Source organism: Cebidichthys violaceus, unplaced genomic scaffold, assembly GCF_023349555.1.
Source record: "Cebidichthys violaceus isolate CVI_PGR_0920_01 unplaced genomic scaffold, fCebVio1.0.p SCAF_111, whole genome shotgun sequence".
NCBI classification, from domain to species: domain Eukaryota; kingdom Metazoa; phylum Chordata; class Actinopteri; order Perciformes; family Stichaeidae; genus Cebidichthys; species Cebidichthys violaceus.
In genome coordinates this window covers 230708-253990 of record NW_027176276.1, presented here as the reverse complement: position 1 = coordinate 253990, position 23283 = coordinate 230708, and the positions used below count along the sequence as shown (strand labels likewise).

The window sequence follows — 23283 nt, the reverse complement described above, 5'->3', positions numbered from 1 at the left end:
TGGTATGTGACCTACAAAATAAAAGCATAATATATATATATATATATATATATATATATATATATATATATTTATATTTATATGTATGTATATATATATGTATATATATATATATATATATTTATATATATTTATATTTATATGTATGTATATATTTATACAATTTTTATGTAACTTTATTTCTCTTTGTCCTGTCTGTCTCAACAGGACAGTAGTTTGGGGGAGGCAGTAAGAAGAACCTGATCACATGAAGTTGATCTACATCATTCCAGTTATTGTAAACCACAGATGACCAATCACAGATAGACCCCAAACATCTATATACTAGTTTAGTGTTTAGTTTAACGCTAGTTCCTGTGGCAAGCTCAGCTGCCACGACCTGCCACTGTTTTGGGAAAGGTGCCACGGCTGTTTGGGCGATGGTTTATTTTTTTATTGAACAATAAACAACAAACATGAAAATTTCATAGATTGTCAATAAGAACACAGCAAAATACAGACATTCAAACTAACATACCTTGGCATTTTTGATTAATAAAAAAAGACGTATCAACTTAAACTTAAGTAAAATATTTATTTTCTCATAATGAAGCTGGTGTATTTCGCCTGTTCATGGTGAATCTGCGCTGTGTTCTAGCATTGTTGTAATAAAGAGGCAGCAGGCAGTACTGGGTCTTTTGTTCTTTTGTCATGATCTGTGGCGATAAATACAAATGCACAAAGCATGAACTGTGTGTGTGTGTGTGTGTGTGTGTGTGTGTGTGTGTGTGTGTGTGTGTGTGTCTGTGTGTGTGTGTGTGTGTGTGTGTGTGTGTGTGTGAGAGACAAACTTAGCTCAACCCTTGTCAGTTAGAAAATACTTGTTTTTTTGGAACTCTTAATTACAATATGATATAATCGAATAGCTAATCGGACACAAAAAAAAGAGGCTACACCATATGAATAACATTAAAATACTTAAGTATAACCAAACCATGAATAGTCAAACATAATAAATATTAGATTTGGTTGGAGAAATATGAATGATAAGTTAAATTAGACAATGATATTTGATTCAATATAGATATTCGATAACCAGAAAACCAATCTTTAATTTCTTTAACCAATATCAAAACAGAAAATGACAGTTTGAATTCACATGATTTAGATGCACTAAATTTAGGGAACATAATCAGGCAGTGCCATAGTGTCACCATGGCAACTACACCAGCAGACTAAACTGGGGTGTATGAACAGCTATGCTAACGAATTTCATTGTACAATGGATTCATAAATTCAGAAAAATATATTTTCAAAATGAAACAGAGGAAAACATCTCTATACCTGTGGTGATACATAAGAAATATGTATGTGCCCTGCATTTGTTTACGCCTGACAGAAGTGCTCACTTAAAGGTGTACTCCCTCTTGTGGCCAAATGGGTCAATAACACTTGTCTTCAATATGTACTATCCCTGGGTGCAGAAAACTGGAGCACAGTCACTATTTTATAAAATACAACACCACATGAACAATAAATATTTTGGCAAACAGTATAGAGTTTAGGTCATGCCATGGAGCTTTAATGAGATGAAATAAAATAAAATAACATATATTGGGGTGGCTTCTTGCCATTAACTTTGAACTTCTTGTCCTAACATACATTTGACTATCAAATTTTGAATAACATTGTAGTGCATAACTGTGTGGGTGCCTTGCTAACAATATTGATAAAGAACATCAAGAATAATCAAGGAAACCTTGCAAATTAATGCAAAAATCACATGATGGAAATGCTACTTTCAGGGAGTACAACATTGACGACCGCTAACATCATTAAACTATGCACCTCGGCATCTCACTAGATGCCATAAATAGTGGCAGTTGCCACAAACAGCGGCCATTCAGTGACAGTGGCCACAAATACCTGCCACTGACCTGTTTGTGGCAGCAGTCACTGGCAGGGGAGTGGCAGTAGTAGGTCATTGGTAGGTCATCTAAACTAGGATATAGATGTTTGGGGTCTATCTGTGATTGGTCATCTGTGGTTTACAATAACTGGAATGATGTAGATCAAGCTTCATGTGATCAGGTTATTGTTACTGCCTCCCCCAAACTACTGTCCTGTTGAGACAGACAGGACAAAGAGAAATAAAGTTATATAAAAATTGTATAAATATATACATACATATAAATATATACGTATATAATATATTATATATACGTATAAATATATATATATATACGTATATATATATATAAATATACGTATATACGTATATATATATATATATATATATATATATATATATACATACAAATATATATATATATATATATATATATATATATATATATATATATATATATATACATATATATATATATATATCCATCCAAGTCAATAGGTTATATGGGTTGTCATCATTCTAAACAGTACAATGCATCTTATCGATATTTACAATTTGCATTCATTCAGTCCGCTGCAGGAAAATGTTTATTGTTGCCATGGACAACAAGTACCAACTGACGTTAGCGTATATTAGCTTAGTTTAATAAAAACGAGTTGCCATACTATTACAAATCGGCATTTTTTTACTAAACCAATTACAACTACCAACAGTCATACCTTCAAGGACCTTAAAGTACTGTCACATATTGTCAAATAACAAAATATTAAGGCTAAACTGCCGCAGCACAACTCTCAAACAGTGGCAGCTGAGCTTGCTACAGGAAGTGCCTCTACTAGCTGCCGCTGCCACGATTTGAACTAGCCCTTTCTCAGAAAATGCCCTTTAATTGATTAACGTTAAATGCTTGCTAGCTAGCTAGCATGTTAACGTAAATTAGCATTAGCTAGCTAATAGCCAGTAGCTTCAATGACACATATATCACTTCACACCACACTTGACGTTAAAACACAATTTAATTTAATGATAAACGGTCTATATAAGTAAATATATTTATTTATTAATTTCTGAAAACAGATATTCCAGACACTGAGTTTTCTCCGCTGTCACCGAGTGAATCCGAGCACTGACTTTAACATCCAGCAATCATCACAACACATATGCACAGAATAATCACAGAAACTGCTCTTTAAAACTACAACAGTTTATTCATCTTAACAATACTGATCAGATTCAATAATGTTGTAAACAAACAAAGAAACATATATTATACAATTACAAGCATACTACCTAAAAGAAACAGGCAATGACGTGGTGAGGGTAGTGTGTGTTTAAGTGTACGTATGTCTGTGGGTTAGTTTGAAAAAAAGAAGAAAAATAAAGCACTCAAAACAAGGCAATCCTTGACGTAGCAGTAAAATACAGTAACTTTAATTTTATCACACAGAAGCCTGACTGGAGAACTCGGGTGCGGCAGCCGTGGCACTGGACCTTTAACTAATAAAGTACAGTTCACTGACTTTACTCGTGATGGCGGATTTAAACACAACAAAGCTCACTAGCGTAGAACAACACTATTATAGCAGCAACAAGCAGTTATGATACACAGCACTGACCAGGACTCAGTGGGCCGTAAAATACACAATAAAACAGTAAATAGTACAATTAAACTTAAAACAAACAAGATTACAAACACACTATGATCTATCCGTGTCCAGACAAAAGCCCGTGACTTGAGATCACTTCGTATTGGTTGGTGTGTTTCTTCGGACTTTCTCCTGCTTAGGACCGTGACCCTACTTTGTCAGCCCAGTGGGATGCGGTCAGGATGAGTCAGAATCTCCGAGTCTAAGGCCCTGGTTCTCTGACAGAAATCGGTAGATAAGGCAAGGCAAGTTTATTTGTATAGCACATTTCAACAACAAGGCAATTCAAAGTGCTTCACATAAAACCATTAAAAGCATCAAAACATAATGCAAAAGAAAAGGAGATTTAAAAATAATTAAGAGCATTAATTGAAACATTAAAAACACTAAAAAGCTAAAAACAGAATAATAGTTGCAGTGTAGTTTAAGAAATAAAATACACTAGTAAAATGCAGGAAATTGATTAATATCCTTGAATCTGGTTCAGTTAGAGGCAACAGCAAACAGAACAGTCTTCAGTCTTGATTTAAAGGAGCTGAGGGTCTCAGCAGACCTGCAGCTTTCTGGGACTTTGTTCCAGATATGTGGAGCAGAAGAACTGAACGCTGCTTCTCCATGTTTAGTTCTGACTCTGGGAACAGAAAGTAGACCAGTCCCAGACCACCTAAGGGGTCGGGATGGTTCATAGGGTAGCAGCAGATCAGAGATGTATTTTGGCCCTAAACCATTCAGTGCTTTATAAACCAACAGCAGGATTTTAAAGTCAGTTCTTTGTTGGACAGGAAGCCAGTGCAAAGACCTCCGAACTGGAGTGATGTGATCCACTTTCTTGGTCTTAGTGAGGACTCGAGCTGCAGCGTTCTGAATCAGCTGCAGCTTTCTGACTGACTTTTTACAGAGACCTGTAAACACACCGTTACAGTAGTCCAGTCTACTGAAGATAAATGATGGACAAGTTTTTCCAAATCCTGTTGAGACATAAGTCCTCTAATCCTTGATATATTCTTCATGTGATAGTCGGCTGATTTTAGTCTAGTTATTGTGTATTTTAGATAATGCCCTTCAAGTTGGAAGTGAGTCACTGCCCCAAACAAGGGAGTTCAAGCATCTCAGCACCAGAACAACTAAAGAGGGTTCTCTCCTGTATGACTTACCATGTGCACCTTCAAATTTGCATTGCGCACAAATCTTTTATCACACACTGAGCAACTGAAAGGTTTCTCTCCTGTGTGAGTTACCATGTGTCTCTGTAAATGTCCACTCTGTGTAAAAGATTTAGTACAGACTGAGCAGCTGAAAGGTTTCTCTCCTGTGTGACATCTCATGTGTCTCTGTAAATCTCCGTTGTTTGAAAAAGATTTATTACAGACTGAGCAAATTACAGGTTTCTCTCCTGTGTGGACTCTCATGTGTTTCGTCAAATTTTCTTTCTGTGAAAAACATGTATTACAGACTGAGCAGCTGAAAGGTTTCTCTCCTGTGTGGACTCTCATGTGGGTCTTCAGATGTCCACTTTGAGTGAAACATTTATCACATTCTGAGCAGCTGAAAGGTTTCTCTCCTGTGTGGATGATCATGTGTTTCTTCAGATTTCGACTCTTGCCAAATGTTTTCTCACATTCAGAGCAGCTAAATAGCTTCTCACGATCACTATATGTCAAATCACTGACAGGAACTTCATCATTATTCAGAGAGTTTAAACCTGACTGAGGTTCTCTGGTCTCCTTCCAATCACCACTGTCATCAGTGTCAGAAGAGTCTCCAATCTTCTCATCAGTATCTGGTTCTGGATATCTATCTGGATCTGAGTTCCTGTCTGGTTCTGGTCCTCCACAGTCCTCCCCATCAGCTTCTGTTTCCATCTGTTCCGTTTGTCTTTGATGAAGCTGTGAGGACTGAGCTTCCTCTTCATCATGTTCACTCTTCACAGGAGTGAATGAGAACTTGATATCAGCCTCCTCCAGACCTTGAAGCTGCTGTTCCTCTTTAATGTGAGGGGGCTCTGGGTCCTCCTGTTCCTCTTTAATGTGTGGGGGCTCTGGGTCCTCCTGTTCCTCTTTAATGTGTGGGGGCTCTGGGTCCTCCTGGTCCAGACTGGAGCTCCACTCCTGCTGCTCTTCTTTAACCACCAACAGCTGCTGGACATCTGGAAAATAATGAAATACATACACACCATAGAAAACTGTAATTTCATGTTAACAACTAATCCACTGATATCACTACTTTCCTATAATGTGGGGAGACATGTTGCACATTGTGTTGGACAAATTTGGACCTCATTCAAACTCAAACAAACTAAAAACTCATATGGGTTTTAATTGGCTGTGAGACAAAGTTTCTCTTTGGGGGAGTTGTTCTTGTTAAAATGCTCATGTGCTTGTTGCTGCTAAAACATAATGAAGCATAACCTAAGGGTGACTGTTGACTGAAAATGATTATCATGTAAAGATAAAAGCCTGCTTCTCTCTGTGTGTCTGTGAGAGTTAGACATTGTGTAAAAATATAAAATTTGCATATCAACAGTTGCCAAATGAATATTGGGGCTGCACAATTCATCAAATCAAGAAAAAAGAAAAAGTAATGATTTATTAAAGTGCATCAAAAAAGGATTTTAAATGACTGTGATTCTGCAGAGATGTCCTGGCCGACTCATCATAATATACAAACTTAACAGAACATATTTGTTCGTTACAGATCCCAGGAAAAAAAATCAAATATGTTTTTCAATTAAAATAATGATGTAAAAATGATCACAGAGTTAGGTTGAGAAGTACTGAGTGTTATGAGAAACAGCATCCTTGAAAGAGGTCTGAAGTGCCGTAGCCGGTGTTCTGACCTTGCTGAGAAGCTCCAGTTTGTAACATAGAATGACATTCAAGTATAATTGCAATGCTACCAATAGTTCTTAAGTCTCATGTGTATCTTCCCAAGGCATAACCAGAGACTCTCGTTTGCAAGCAATAAACAATTCGTAGGACTAAGAGACAAAGACCGATATTGTGTTTGAGAATTGTACTTAGTCTCACACTAACTAGACGCAACAGGTTTTCTGTTCTGATGGCAGCTTTGAGTTTGAAAACTCTGGTATTTTTTTTATATATATAATATAATATAACACCAGAGTTTTCAAACTTATTTGTTTTTGGTTCTGTAAAACTCCGGCTTAGTGTGGACGCTCAGTGTAAACGTAGTAAAAGATGTAAAAAGAACAAAGAATAGCAGACAATAGCAGAAACACGCACATTTACACATGAATGAATATTTACAAACACGACATGAATAAATCAGAACTACAAGTAGCCTACAGATCGGATCGAACAGGACGTAACTGTTTCTGTTACTTCCGGTGTATTCTCGGTAGAAACAGAGGAAACAGTGATGGAAGAGTGAAGAGAACCAACCTGCTCTGTGTAACCGAAGCTGAGGGTTGAAAACAGCGTCCAGTAGTTTCCGTTGTCGCTCGTTCTCCTCTTTTGAACGACAAAGTTCCTCCTCGTACTCTGCTATCGTTCTTTCAAACACACCAAATATCTCTTCAGCAGCCGCAGTTAGTCGCTGGTTGACTAAACATCTCAGCATTTGGACTTTAGACATTTTCACATGTGACACTGGTCCGTTTCCAGCTAGCATGCTAAGCTAACTTCAATAGCTTTGTAGGCTACCGGGAGATGAGTCAGAGGAAAAACATCCAGAAAAAAAGGTGAACAGCTAAAAGTCCATTCAGACATGTTGATCCAGACATACAGAGACTCTGATGGATCAGTACTGATGGAGATAACTGATACTTTATCAACGCAACAAAGAGACGCTGCTGTTTCTAACAACGTTAGGCGCCATGTTGCTAATGGAGGACCATCTGGTTCCGCTGCAATGTAGTGGGTAACCTTCAAAATAAAAGCCCCTAAGCGTATAAAAAATAGTAGATCAATCGTTCCATCTTTCCTTTCATCCATTTTATTTTCAGCATATACATACCAAATGTTGCACTCAACAATAATTATGTATAAAGAGACGGCTAAATATACAGAAAGTCAGACTCAGCGACAAACAATATAAAAGAAAAAAGTTCAAATTAAAAGAAAAAATGTAAAAAAAAAAAAAGGGAAAACAGCACAATCTTAGATCATCATCCTCCATATTTTACCTGCTATAACAATTAAATAATATTGAATATTGTGGACTTTTCCCTTCACTGGGTCACTTGGATCCCAAGGTTGCAAAACCTTTTAGTATTATTTTGGCATAGTCCTCTCCAATAAAATCCATGACAAGGTTTCAAACAGAGAAAAACCCATTCACGTCTACTTGGAGAACATGTGTGAGTCTCTCCAATGGGAGTAGTTGTAGAACATTGTAAAGCCAACTTGAAACAGATGGTTTTGCGCCGTCTAGCCAACGCTGTAAGATTAATAACCGTGGACAGTACCATAGAAGACTAAGGGTTCTCTCATATCTGTTTAATAAAGGTGAGGCAGCGTATAGGCCTAGGATGCATTGTAGAGGATTGAGCTCACTAGGACACTGTATTATGGAGGATATTTGGTTTCCAATTTCATCACAAAATGTATGAATTTCTGGACAGAAAATCTTAAATTGAGTTTCCTGGTAGTTGTAATTACTACATATTATTTTGCTATGTAACATGATTGTTTTCTATTGGTGATCAGTGATTGAGGTTTTAAGATCCCGTTCCCGTGATTGCCTGCTGCTGTGAGTACTTATATTACTTAAGGAGAACAGTTTATGATAAATTAAACGATTTCATGGTACCACCTTCATAGAGATCATTTATCTCTTGAATTCCATATGAGTTCCACTCTTTAAAACCAGGGTCAACACAAGAAGGAATAAAAACAATCGGTGCATAAAAAGAGTATCTTCTGCTGATGGGAAATGCTTCTTTACACTAATCCATGTACTTAGAATGTTAAATACAATAAAGTTGTCCCTAATGCCTGATGCTTTTTTTAACATTATTGAAGAATGCTATACTTGATAATGAGAACCAGTTACATCCTTGCAATTTAAAGTCCAGCCATAATGATTTACGGTCTCATTTTGACATTTTTTTCAATTGTATAGACCAGGGGTCGGCAACCTTTATGTGACTATTTTTTTCTCTGTACTCTCTCAGGGAGAGGAAGTGAGAGAGCGTGCCTCTCTGTACATCTCTGGCAAACACTGTCATCTTGCGCTCAAACGCCAAAACATCCTCCAGCATCTGCAGAGCCGTGCCTCCCTGTCCCTGGAGACTTTTGTTCAGCGTGTTTAAGTGACTTGTCATATCTACCATGAAGTGCAACTTTTCCAGCCAATCTAGACTTTGCTTTCCAGGAAGGTTTTCCCATGTTCCAGACAAGCAGCAAACCGTTTTAGCACCTCTCCCCTGGACAGCCACCGGACTTTGTTATGCAGCAGGAGATCTGAATAAGCGCTGTCCACTTCTTCCAACAACGAACAGAACTGTCGGTAGTTTAACCCCTTTGCCATTATTTTGATGACTATCTGAATAACAAGGTTCATCACCTCCATACATTCCGGGGGAAATGTGTGAGCGCACTGTGTTTCCTGGTGTAAGATGCAATGAAACGACAGCAGCTTTCGATTCCAGTGACTTCTGAAGTAAAGTCACAAATCCCTTCTATACTCCTCTCATACTGGGTGCCCCATCAGTAGCCATTGACACTATGCAGGTCGTGTTTATTTTTTTAGCTTTAGCTTTTAAACAATTCATAACAGCCTCACAAATGTCCTCCCCCTGTGTTTGCCCTTTTAGTGGTATTAATTCAATGATTTTTTTTCCTGCGGCCCATCAGAGTTCATATATCTGCATAAAAGTGCTGTCTGCTTACTGTCGTTTACATCTCTTGACTCATCACAGGCGATTGAGAATGCTGCAGCTGAATTGATGTCATCAATTTGCTGACTGGTCATGTTTGTTGCCATTTTAATGGCCGTGTCTTTGCAGAGAGAGGCATATCTCTGATTTTCTGAACAATTTCACCTTTGTTTTCGAAGTCGGAGAATAGTAGCTCAGACACTTTTATGAACGAACGATTTCTGTGAACGGCTTTCCACGTCTTACTATCTCATGTGTTGCCACAAAACTAGCTGCAGTAGTTGAGTTTGGAGACTTGATCCACTTTGTCAAATTATATTTACTTTGCTCAGTTTGCTGCAGCAGTTGAGAAATCGCTTTCTTTCACTCATATCCAGCTTGATACTTTTCAGCAAATGCTGTGTGCTGAAAGTGTCTTTCAACATTAGATTTTTTGTTGTTTGCTAATTTCTCACCACATATCAAGCATACAGGTAAGCCAGCATCGTTGGCAGTGAAAGCAAATTAATACGTCCACGCAGAATTAAACTCTATTTTCCTCTGTGACCTTTCATTTTTTATATAGAACAATGCGGATTCCATCCTGGCCGTGGAACAACGGACCAGCTCTTCACTCTTGCAAGGATCCTGGAGGGGGCTTGGGAATATGCCCATCCAGTCTACATGTGTTTTGTGGACCTGGAGAAGGCGTATGACCGGGTCCCCCGGGAGATACTGTGGGAGGTGCTGCGGGAGTATGGGGTGAGGGTCCACTTCTGGGGGCCATCCAATCCCTGTACGCCCAAAGCGAGAGCTGTGTCCGGGTTCTCGGCAGTACGTCAGAGTCGTTTCCAGTGAGGGTTGGCCTCCGCCAGGGCTGCGCTTTGTCACCAACCCTGTTTGTGGTATTCATGGACAGGATATCGAGGCGTAGTCGTGGGGAGGAGTGTTTACAGTTTGGTGGGCTGAGGATTGCATCGCTGCTGTTTGCAGATGATGTGGTTCTGATGCCTTCATCAGGCTGTGACCTCCAGCACTCACTGGATCGGTTCGCAGCCGAGTATGAAGCGGTTGGAATGAGGATCAGCACCTCTAAATCCTAGGCCATGGTTCTCAGCAGGAAACCGGTGGATTGCCCACTCCGAGTAGGAAATGAGTCCTTACCCCAAGTGAAAGAGTTCAAGTACCTCGGGGTCTTGTTCGCGAGTGAGGGAACAATGGAACGTGAGATTGGCTGGAGAATCAGAGCAGCTGGGGCGGTATTGCAGTCGCTTTACCGCACTGTTGTGACGAAAAGAGAACTGAGCTGCAAGGCAGAGCTCTCTATCTACCGGGCAATCTTCGTTCCTACCCTCACCTATGGTCACGTGAACTGGGTCATGACCGAAAGAATTAGATCGCGGGTACAAGCGGCCGAAATGGGTTTCCTCAGGAGGGTGGCTGGCATCTCCCTTAGAGATAGGGTGAGAAGTTCAGTCATCCGTGAGGGACTCGGAGTAGACCCGCTGCTCCTTTGCGTGGAAAGGAGTCAGTTGAGGTGGTTTCGGGCATCTGGTAAGGATGCCACCTGGGTGCCTCCCTAGGGAGGTGTTCCAGGCACGACCAGCTGGGAGGAGACCCCGAGGGAGGCCCAGGACCAGGTGGAGGGACTATATCTCCAAACTGGCCTGGGAGCGCCTCGGGATCCCCCAGTCAGAGCTGGCTGATGTGGCACCGGGAAAGGGAAGTCTGGGGTCCCCTGCTGGAGCTGTTGCCCCCACGACCCGATTCCCGGATAAGAGGTCGAAGATGAGATGAGAGAGATGAGACCTTTCATTTTTTGGATTTATCCATTGATACTTTACCGAGGGCGGGGGTCTGCAATCATGATTAGCCACCTGCAGGGAAAGGAGCTTGACGGCGCCGTAATAGGATGTGACGCACATTTTATTTGACAAAATATTAAAACGTTGTATTATTTTCAGTGACACAGTATCACCTCAAACTCCAAGATAATAGGTGTTCCCTTTGAAAGATTGTACACTGCGCAAAAAATAAAATTAAAATAACCGTTATTTATTTCCATGTTATTTTTTGTCAAAGCCTCAGGGAGCCACAACAGAGGGGCTAAAGAGCCGCATGCAGCTCCGGAGCCGCGGGTTGCCGACCCCTGCTCTGCACCTCAGAAGACCCATCTGTTAAACTCCTGAAGTTCGCAGACAAAACTACGGTCATCGGCCTCATCAGGGACGGTGATGAGTCTGCGTACAGACGGGAGGTTGAACAGCTGGTACTCTGGTGTGGTCAGAACAACCTGGGGCTGAACAAGCTCAAAACTGTGGAGATGACCATGGACTTCAGGAGGAGCCCCCCAACACTGCCCCCCCTCACCATACTCAACAGCACTGTGTCTGTGGTGGAGACACACTTGTACACCTCCAGAGTCAGGAAACGGGCAGGAAACATCACTGCAGACCCATCACACCCTGGACACAAGCTGTTCCAACTACTCCCCTCTGGTAGGCACTGCAGAGCACTGCACGCCAAAACCACCAGACACAGGAACAGCTTCTATCCACTGGCCGTCACTCTGATGAACAATTAATCAGACATGCTGCACTATTACCACCATTCTGCACTAATACCTCCCTCAAATCCATTGTCATTGTTGTTATTTATGTTCATATATAGACTTTTAAATATATATTTATAGTTTTATTGTACATAGTAGTAAAATGTTTATGCTAATCTCTGTTCTGCTTTGTTGTCTTTGTCTTTATTTTTTCATTATTTGTATATTCTATGTATGTACGTTGAGAGCAACGTAAAAACCGGACTCAAATTCCTTGTATGCGTACTCATACATTGCCAATAAAGCTGATTCCGAATAAAGTAAATTACCTGGTTTGTTCCCGTATTCATACAACCTCTGTTTTTTAGAAAGTAATACTTTTCAGTTTGTAGGGAAATTATATTAAGACCAGCCCTTACAACAGTAATTTTTTCATAGTTTTCTTTAGTTGGATATTTTTTGTGCATTTGTTCACAACTTAGTAATTCTGCCTCTAGTTTTTTCTGTTCAGATATTATTTTCTTCTTCTTTCTGCTACAGAATGAAATAATTCCCTCTCAAATATATACTTTAGCAGTTTCCCAAAGTATAGAGGGATTTACAGAACCATTGTCATTAATTTCCAAGAACACAAAAAGCTGACAGAAATCGGTAGATAAGGCAAGGCAAGTTTATTTGTATAGCACATTTCAACAACAAGGCAATTCAAAGTGCTTCACATAAAACCATTAAAAGCATCAAAACATAATGCAAAAGAAAAGGAGATTTAAAAATAATTAAGAGCATTAATTGAAACATTAAAAACACTAAAAAGCTAAAAACAGAATAATAGTTGCAGTGTAGTTTAAGAAATAAAATACACTAGTAAAATGCAGAAATGCAGGAAATTGATTAATATCCTTGAATCTGGTTCAGTTAGAGGCAACAGCAAACAGAACAGTCTTCAGTCTTGATTTAAAGGAGCTGAGGGTCTCAGCAGACCTGCAGCTTTCTGGGACTTTGTTCCAGATATGTGGAGCAGAAGAACTGGACGCTGCTTCTCCATGTTTAGTTCTGACTCTGGGAACAGAAAGTAGACCAGTCCCAGACCACCTAAGGGGTCGGGATGGTTCATAGGGTAGCAGCAGATCAGAGATGTATTTTGGCCCTAAACCATTCAGTGCTTTATAAACCAACAGCAGGATTTTAAAGTCAGTTCTTTGTTGGACAGGAAGCCAGTGTAAAGACCTCCGAACTGGAGTGATGTGATCCACTTTCTTGGTCTTAGTGAGGACTCGAGCTGCAGCGTTCTGAATCAGCTGCAGCTTTCTGACTGACTTTTTACAGAGACCTGTAAACACACCGTTACAGTAGTCCAGTCTACTGAAGATAAATGATGGACAAGTTTTTCCAAATCCTGTTGAGACATAAGTCCTCTAATCCTTGATATATTCTTCATGTGATAGTCGGCTGATTTTAGTCTAGTTATTGTGTATTTTAGATAATGCCCTTCAAGTTGGAAGTGAGTCACTGCCCCAAGCAAGGGAGTTCAAGCATCTCAGCACCAGAACAACTAAAGAGGGTTCTCTCCTGTATGACTTACCATGTGCACCTTCAAATTTGCATTGCGCACAAATCTATTATCACACACTGAGCAACTGAAAGGTTTCTCTCCTGTGTGAGTTACCATGTGTCTCTGTAAATGTCCACTCTGTGTAAAAGATTTATTACAGACTGAGCAGCTGAAAGGTTTCTCTCCTGTGTGACATCTCATGTGTCTCTGTAAATCTCCGTTGTTTGAAAAAGATTTATTACAGACTTAGCAAATTACAGGTTTCTCTCCTGTGTGGACTCTCATGTGTTTCGTCAAACTTTTTTTCTGTGAAAAACATGTATTACAGACTGAGCAGCTGAAAGGTTTCTCTCCTGTGTGGACTCTCATGTGGGTCTTCAGATGTCCACTTTGAGTGAAACATTTATCACATTCTGAGCAGCTGAAAGGTTTCTCTCCTGTGTGGATGATCATGTGTTTCTTCAGATTTCGACTCTTGCCAAATGTTTTCTCACATTCAGAGCAGCTAAATAGCTTCTCACGATCACTATATGTCAAATCACTGACAGGAACTTCATCATTATTCAGAGAGTTTAAACCTGACTGAGGTTCTCTGGTCTCCTTCCAATCACCACTGTCATCAGTGTCAGAAGAGTCTCCAATCTTCTCATCAGTATCTGGTTCTGGATATCTATCTGGATCTGAGTTCCTGTCTGGTTCTGGTCCTCCACAGTCCTCCCCATCAGCTTCTGTTTCCATCTGTTCCGTTTGTCTTTGATGAAGCTGTGAGGACTGAGCTTCCTCTTCATCATGTTCACTCTTCACAGGAGTGAATGAGAACTTGATATCAGCCTCCTCCAGACCTTGAAGCTGCTGTTCCTCTTTAATGTGAGGGGGCTCTGGGTCCTCCTGTTCCTCTTTAATGTGTGGGGGCTCTGGGTCCTCCTGTTCCTCTTTAATGTGTGGGGGCTCTGGGTCCTCCTGGTCCAGACTGGAGCTCCACTCCTGCTGCTCTTCTTTAACCACCAACAGCTGCTGGACATCTGGAAAATAATGAAATACATACACACCATAGAAAACTGTAATTTCATGTTAACAACTAATCCACTGATATCACTACTTTCCTATAATGTGGGGAGACATGTTGCACATTGTGTTGGACAAATTTGGACCTCATTCAAACTCAAACAAACTAAAAACTCATATGGGTTTTAATTGGCTGTGAGACAAAGTTTCTCTTTGGGGGAGTTGTTCTTGTTAAAATGCTCATGTGCTTGTTGCTGCTAAAACATAATGAAGCATAACCTAAGGGTGACTGTTGACTGAAAATGATTATCATGTAAAGATAAAAGCCTGCTTCTCTCTGTGTGTCTGTGAGAGTTAGACATTGTGTAAAAATATAAAATTTGCATATCAACAGTTGCCAAATGAATATTGGGGCTGCACAATTCATCAAATCAAGAAAAAAGAAAAAGTAATGATTTATTAAAGTGCATCAAAAAAGGATTTTAAATGACTGTGATTCTGCAGAGATGTCCTGGCCGACTCATCATAATATACAAACTTAACAGAACATATTTGTTCGTTACAGATCCCAGGAAAAAAAATCAAATATGTTTTTCAATTAAAATAATGATGTAAAAATGATCGCACAGAGTTAGGTTGAGAAGTACTGAGTGTTATGAGAAACAGCATCCTTGAAAGAGGTCTGAAGTGCCGTAGCCGGTGTTCTGACCTTGCTGAGAAGCTCCAGTTTGTAACATAGAATGACATTCAAGTATAATTGCAATGCTACCAATAGTTCTTAAGTCTCATGTGTATCTTCCCAAGGCATAACCAGAGACTCTCGTTTGCAAGCGATAAACAATTTGTAGGACTAAGAGACAAAGACCGATATTGTGTTTGAGAATTGTACTTAGTCTCACACTAACTAGACGCAACAGGTTTTCTGTTCTGATGGCAGCTTTAAGTTTGAAAACTCTGGTATTTTTTTATATATATAATATAATATAACACCAGAGTTTTCAAACTTATTTGTTTTTGGTTCTGTAAAACTCCGGCTTAGTGTGGACGCTCAGTGTAAACGTAGTAAAAGATGTAAAAAGAACAAAGAATAGCAGACAATAGCAGAAACACGCACATTTACACATGAATGAATATTTACAAACACGACATGAATAAATCAGAACTACAAGTAGCCTACAGATCGGATCTAACAGGACGTAACTGTTTCTGTTACTTCCGGTGTATTCTCGGTAGAAACAGAGGAAACAGTGATGGAAGAGTGAAGAGAACCAACCTGCTCTGTGTAACCGAAGCTGAGGGTTGAAAACAGCGTCCAGTAGTTTCCGTTGTCGCTCGTTCTCCTCTTTTGAACGACAAAGTTCCTCCTCGTACTCTGCTATCGTTCTTTCAAACACACCAAATATCTCTTCAGCAGCCGCAGTTAGTCGCTGGTTGACTAAACATCTCAGCATTTGGACTTTAGACATTTTCACATGTGACACTGGTCCGTTTCCAGCTAGCATGCTAAGCTAACTTCAATAGCTTTGTAGGCTACCGGGAGATGAGTCAGAGGAAAAACATCCAGAAAAAAAGGTGAACAGCTAAAAGTCCATTCAGACATGTTGATCCAGACATACAGAGACTCTGATGGATCAGTACTGATGGAGATAACTGATACTTTATCAACGCAACAAAGAGACGCTGCTGTTGCTAACAACGTTATGTTGCTAATGGAGGAACATCCGGTTCCGCTGATGCGTGATATGGTACCTTCAAAATAAAAGCACTAGAATACCACAATAAGAAATAGTAAATTGTTATTCCAATCTTCTGTTACCTTCCATCTTTTCCATATGTAACAGTTGTGTGTAGGTTATGGAAAGAGACGACTCAAGTGATTGTTTTCTAACATTTATTTGTTTCTGTAGAAGACAAAATATCACCAATTATTTCCGTCTGATCATTTTCTACACCTCTGCTCCCTCAGCAATGTAAAACTGAACTGTGTGGTTTATTTCCTTTTATTCAAATACAGACAGATACAACATGACATTACAGTATGTACTTGGTTAAGGATGCACATTACTAGTCAAGGGCTACAAAAATAACCAAGTAAAACATCTAACCTAAATCACAACAACACATTTTAACAAAACCATGAAAAACAATATACAAGAGGAACAACAGACACACCTGGTGGTTAAAGTAAAAAGGTGTGTGAGGAATAATAACAATAGAAAATAGAAATTATAAAATGTAACAAATGAAAACACATACTTGCAGAAAAGAATGTCACTTACCAATTGCCTTCCGGTATTTTTCTGCAATTCTGCTCCTAAACATGCAGAATAGATGAATTTACACAAGGAGATGTTTAGCTAAATCTATGCAGTATCTATTTAATCTATGCATCTATTGTCATATGACACAAGACGACCTGCAGTGTTAGAAATAGCCCCTAATAATTAAAGATAAACAGCAAACTTTTTAACAGTAAAAATAACACTCTAAAGCTTTGTTGGGATCTGGCATGAGAGGGTTTGGTTATTAGCAAGTACACATTTCATTATTGACATTAATAAAATTGTGAATATCAATTGTATTATTAACAACTATTAATAATTAAGGGGCACCACCCTGGGATCAGGGACCAATAACCAAACAGCAAAATTGGAAGTGTGAATTAAATTCGGATCGTGTTGAAATTAACACTATATTTATATTTATATAATTCTCACCGGTTCTGAGTTGAATTTACACTTTGGATAGTGTTGCTATTTTAACTCTTTAATAAAGTTAAATATCCGACACTGTTTTTTATGATCCATGAAAGTGTATTTTTAACACTGAATTGTGGATCTGTGTTCACATGTTTAAACGTGTTCACCCACAAGACGTAACAGTGAACAACTAATAAAAATCATTGAAACAAACAATTTAATCTTTCTTTTTATTCAGAAAAAAAATCTTCCAAGCACCATGGGCACAACTTAACTAACACTATTATAGCAACGACAGCGACAACAGTTATGTTACACAACACTGAACAGGACTTGGTGGGCCGTAAAATACACAATAACACTAGTAACTAGTACAGTTAAACTTTAAACAAAACAATCAAGGTTAGAAACACAGTATGACCATCCTCTGCCCAGACAAAAGCCTCTTACTTTTGATCACCTCGTAGTGGTCGAGTTTCTTTGGTGGAATTTTTCCTGCTTAGGACCAGGGACCATGACCACACTTTGTCAGCCCAGTGGGAAGCGGTCAGGATGAGTCAGTAGCTCCGAGTCCGAGGCCATGGTTCTCTGATGGAAATCTGTGGATAGCGCCCTTCAACTTGGAAATGAGTCCCTGCCCCAAGTGAGGGAGTTCAAGCATCTCAGGGTGTTGTTTACAAGTGAGGGAGTGGGATTAATGCCAAATTTAAAAACAGAACAACTAAAGGGGGTCCTCTCCTCTGTGACTTACCATGTGCACCTTCAGTTCTGCATTACACACAAATTTCTTATCACAAACTGAGCAGCTCAAAGGTTGCCCTCCTGTGTGGACTCTCATGTGTTTCTGTAAAGCTCCACTTTGTGAAAAAGATGCATTACAGACTGAGCAGCTGAAAGGTTTCTCTCCTGTGTGGACTCTCATGTGTTTCTTCAGATCTCCCCTGTCAGTGAAACCTTTACCACACTCTGAGCATTTGAAAGGTTTCTCTCCTTTGTGAAATCTCATGTGTGTCTGCAAATGTCCCCTCTGTGCAAAAGATTTCTTACAGACTGAGCAGCTGAAACATTTCTCTCCTGTGTGAGTTAACATGTGTCTCTGTATGCTTCCACCGTGTTGAAAAGTTTTCTTACAAACTGAACAGCTGAAAGGTTTCTCTCCTGTATGGATTCTAATGTGGGTCTTCAGACTTCCACTGTCAGTAAAACATTTACCACACTCTGAGCAGCTGAAAGGTTTCTCTCCTGTGTGAGTTATCATGTGTCTCTGTAAATGTCCCTTCTGTGATAAAGATTTCTTACAGACTGAGCAGCTGAAAGCTTTCTCTCTTGTGTGAGTTACCATGTGTCTCTGTAAACTTCCCTTCTGTGCAAAAGTTGTCTTACAAACTGAACAGCTGAACGGTTTCTCTCCTGTGTGACACCTCATATGTTTCTTCAGATTTCCACTTGTAGTGAAACATTTATCACACTCTGAGCAGTTGAAAGCTTTCTCTCTTGTGTGGATTCTCATGTGTTTCTTCAATTCTCCCTTGAAGCAAAATATTTCCCCACATTCAGAGCAGCTTAGTGGTTTCTCACCAGCACTACACCTTAAATCGCCGACAGAAACTTCATCATTATTCAGAGAGATTAAACCTGACTGAGGTTCTTTGGTCTTGTTCCAATCATCACTGTGTTCAGTCTCAGGTTCAGAAGAGTCTCCAGTCTTCTCATCAGTATCTGGTTCTGCATGTCTATCTGGATCTGAGTTCCTGTCTGGTTCTGGTCCTCCAAAGTCCTCTCCATCAGCTTCTGATTCCATCTTTTCAGTTTGTCTTTTATGAAGCTGTGAGGACTGAACTTCCTCTTCATCGTCTTCACTCTTCAAAGAAGTGAATGAGAACTTGATATCAGCCTCCTCCAGACCTTGAAGCTGCTCTCCCTCCTGACTGGTCCAGAGTTCCTCCTGTTCCTCTTTAATGTGTGGGGGCTCTGGGTCCTCCTTGTCCAGACTGGAGCTCCACTCCTGCTGTTCAGGGGGAACCTCTTCTTTAACCACCAACAGCTGCTGGACGTCTGTGGAAAATAATGAAATGCATACACCTTAGAAAATTGTAATTTCATGTTAACAACTAATCCACTGATATCACTACTTTCCTATAATTTGGGGAGACATGTTACACATTTTGTTGGACATATTCAGACCTTATTCAAACTCAGTGGTGGGCCGTCAGGGGCAGCAAAGCCTTCTCTGCTGGCCTAGACTGAATCACAAAGTTCTAACTATTTTATAATTTAATTATTTTTCATAAATACACTACATGTATTTTAGTGTATTTTTTTCCCCATGAGCTCATTATCTCATTGCCAAGCTACTGTCTTCCTCAGTTGCTCTGCTTCCAGTGCTGCAATGCTGCTTCTAGCACAGCTCGTTTTAAGTAAAGCTTTTGTCCAATCAGATTTCGCTCCTATGCGGTCTCTAGGTAAAAAAAAATCTGCCTGGAGGCCTTCAAAATTACAAGTGAAACCCTTTACAGTTTAAGTAAATGGGGACGATGTTGTTGATTGTCATAGTCTTCAACCAATTAGATTTTTAGTTTGACATGTTGGGCGTATTTTTTGACATGTCAGAGCCTTCTAACTGGCCTATAAGTACGTGATTGGTCAGTGGGCTAGTGTGACATGTTGGGCGGTGACAATCCCAGTATCTACTGCCTCTGTCGAGCGGACATTTTCAGCCCTCAAACCCCTTAAAACGTATTCAAGAAATACAACTGGGGAGGTTAGACCGTCATCCCTGGCGTCCATGAATCTAGAAGGACCTCTTACTGGAACTGAAACGCACGGATGTACTGTACAACCGCGTCATTAAACTCTTTATTAACAAAGAAAGGAAAATGGACTTTGTCTTTAAAGAAGTCTATATACTCCACGCAAAGTGTTAAAGTTAAAGTGTTAAAGTTAACTTTAACTTAGCGCCGCCATTTTGGTGAATTGATTTAGACTATATGCATTGTCCGTTAATAACGCAGCATCCCGTCATGCGCGTATTCATGTATCTGCACTCTGCAGTTTTTGTAGGAGCTTAAATTTGACATGAAACAATCAATAAACCGTAGCTGTGGTGTCATTAAGAGGTTATTAGGAGGCGGTTCAATCGTAGTAGGACAGCACTAAAGGCCCAGGTATAAAATACACAGCCCGCCAACAAACTAAAAACTGACATGTGTTTTAATTGGCTGTGAGACAAAGTTTCTCTTTGGGGGAGTTGTTCTTGTTAAAATGCTCATGTGCTTGTTGCTGCTAAAACATAATGAAGCATAACCTAAGGGTGACTGTTGACTGAAAATAATAATGATCATGGAAAGATAAAAGCCTGCTTCTCTCTGTGTGTCTGTGAGAGTTAGACGTTGTGTAAAAATATCTAATTTGCATATCAACAGTTGCCAAATGAAGACTGGGCTGCACAATTCATCAAACAAATGATTAAGTCAAGAAACAAGTAATGATTTATTAAAGTGCATCAAAAAAGGGTTTTAAATGACTGTGGTTCTGCAGAGATGTCCGGGCCGACTCATCATATTCTACAAACTTAACAGAACATATTTGTTTGTTACAGATCCCAGGAAAAAAAATCAAATATGTTTTTCAATGAAAATAATGATGTAAAAATGATCATTCCCTCTAATATTGGAATTGCAATTTTGGTCTAAATCTCACATTTAGATCATATTTTCAACATTGCTCCACCCCAGTGAAGAGTGTGAGTGTGTTATTTCAAGAAATATTTGGGCAGCCATGCTCGCACAGAGCCAGGTTGAGAAGTACTGAGTGTTATGAGAAACAGCATCCTTGAAAGAGGTCTGAAGTGCCGTAGCCGGTGTTCTGACCTTGCTGAGAAGCTCCAGTTTGTAACATAGAATGACATTCAAGTATAATTGCAATGCTACCAATAGTTCTTCAGTCTCATGTGTATCTTCCCAAGGCATACCCAGAGACTCTCGTTTGCAAGCAATAAACAATTCGTAGGAATAAGAGACAATTAATACAGAAACCTCTTTTAATCCTGTTTTCAACTGATTTAAAATGCCCTTTAAATTGCCATGAATCCCTGTGTGTCAAACAACCTCCTCCTCCGCTCCTGTAAAACTAGATGTCGCTGTCTGATTCCTTCTAAGCTAAGGTCAGTGACCCCCCGGCCTGTCACATGATCCAGCCGATATCACAACACGGCGTCTCGCAAGGAAACGGCTGCATACTGTCGAGCAGCGTGTTGTGATGCCGATTCGCCTTCACATGATGGATGTATGTATGGATGATGAGTGCAGTGCCCAGGATTCACGAAGAGCTGAAGAAACGTGTGTAAACATCGCTCCCCCTGCAGAGAGAGTAGGTCTGACGTACGATGTTAGACGACTAGACCACCGAGTCCAAAGTGACGACTACGTCACACCACATCACGACACCACGAGAGCCGTACAGGAAGTAACATCACGGAGTACTGGAAAGTGAACCTGGAGGAATGAATGGGAACGACCCAGCCACAGTGACAGACAACTTTACTGAATGCACTTAGTTTCATATGATGTTTATGGCATCTACATGTTAAGAGTGGTCAGAGACACAAGAAGGAAAGAATACAGTATTTTATCTTCAAATGAAGTTGTGGAAAGTGTATTTCAGTTCAGTGTGTTCTCCTCTTAGTGACTGTGTGCAACACAAATACTGTTTGAAGCAGTTTTGATGCAGTTTGTCCGCTGAGTCATCAATATGTGACGTATGTATTAGACTATCCAGCTGGTACACAGAAAGATGTATTTTCAGCTCTATTTATATTTATATATATATATATATATATATATATATATATATATATATATATATATATATATATATTAAAAAAAACACACCAGAGTTTTCAAACTTATTTGTTTTTGGTTCTGTAAAACTCCGGCTTAGTGTGGACGCTCAGTGTAAACGTAGTAAAAGATATAAAAAGAACAAAGAATAGCAGACAATAGCAGAAACACGCACATTTACACATGAATGAATATTTACAAACACAACATGAATAAATCAGAACTACAAGTAGCCTACAGATCGGATCTAACAGGACGTAACTGTTTCTGTTACTTCCGGTGTATTCTCGGTAGAAACAGAGGAAACAGTGATGGAAGAGTGAAGAGAACCAACCTGCTCTGTGTAACCGAAGCTGAGGGTTGAAAACAGCGTCCAGTAGTTTCCGTTGTCGCTCGTTCTCCTCTTTTGAACGACAAAGTTCCTCCTCGTACTCTGCTATCGTTCTTTCAAACACACCAAATATCTCTTCAGCAGCCGCAGTTAGTCGCTGGTTGACTAAACATCTCAGCATTTGGACTTTAGACATTTTCACATGTGACACTGGTCCGTTTCCAGCTAGCATGCTAAGCTAACTTCAATAGCTTTGTAGGCTACCGGGAGATGAGTCAGAGGAAAAACATCCAGGAAAAAAGGTGAACAGCTAAAAGTCCATTCAGACATGTTGATCCAGACATACAGAGACTCTGATGGATCAGTACTGATGGAGATAACTGATACTTTATCAACGCAACAACTCCTTCACGAGCTAGACGCCATTTTATTATCAGTCAGCCACAGTGAAGAACACTTCCGGGTTCTCTTCCCCGTCAAAATAAAACATCCAGGTTTTTACTGACACGTCTTTTTACACATCGATCACACTATATTTATGACTTTTTAAAATTAATAACATCAAACTAAATACATTTAACCAATATCCAACTGTCATGCTGCTGAGCTACAATAAAAGAGTTCACATTACAGATTTGATATACAGACTTCACTGAAGCAACATTTAACACTGTAGCTTTATCACATTCACTTCTGTACAAATATAGTTCTTGTCCCAAATATGAGGAGTTTATGAGATATGTTTTGTTACAAATTAAAACCACCAACAGTTTATACAAGTACAGCTGGACCTATTGGGTGATTAATCAATTTGCCGGCTGACAAAACATTAATTGCAAACTATTTTGATAGTCAGTCATTTTATATGTAAAAAATAGTGCTGGGCAACGATCACAATTTTTAATCGCAATTAATCGCATGATTTTCTGCGATCAATCACGATTAGTCGCAGAAA

General features: G+C 39.6%; 3 protein-coding genes across 3 annotated transcripts; all 3 read right to left on the bottom strand.

Annotated features, from left to right (window-relative positions):
- Nucleotides 1-3082: 3082 nt before the first annotated feature.
- Nucleotides 3083-7607, bottom strand: LOC137868462 (zinc finger protein ZFP2-like). The gene is made up of 2 exons (XM_068705251.1): nt 6936-7607; nt 3083-5680 (listed from the first exon to the last, which is right to left on the bottom strand). The coding sequence occupies exons 1-2, from the start codon at nt 7162-7164 to the stop codon at nt 4659-4661; spliced, it is 1251 nt and encodes a 416-aa protein (XP_068561352.1). The 5' UTR covers nt 7165-7607; the 3' UTR covers nt 3083-4658.
- A 6017-nt stretch (nt 7608-13624) lies between these two features.
- LOC137868464 (zinc finger protein 79-like) lies at nt 13625-16151 on the bottom strand. Its single transcript, XM_068705253.1, has 2 exons — nt 15734-16151; nt 13625-14477 (listed from the first exon to the last, which is right to left on the bottom strand). Exons 1-2 carry the CDS (start codon nt 15960-15962, stop codon nt 13702-13704), a joined length of 1005 nt encoding a protein of 334 aa, XP_068561354.1. The 5' UTR covers nt 15963-16151; the 3' UTR covers nt 13625-13701.
- A 1630-nt stretch (nt 16152-17781) lies between these two features.
- LOC137868460 (gastrula zinc finger protein XlCGF57.1-like) lies at nt 17782-22751 on the bottom strand. The gene is made up of 2 exons (XM_068705249.1): nt 22332-22751; nt 17782-19214 (listed from the first exon to the last, which is right to left on the bottom strand). Exons 1-2 carry the CDS (start codon nt 22558-22560, stop codon nt 17881-17883), a joined length of 1563 nt encoding a protein of 520 aa, XP_068561350.1. The 5' UTR covers nt 22561-22751; the 3' UTR covers nt 17782-17880.
- Between the last annotated feature and the right edge of the window lie 532 nt (nt 22752-23283).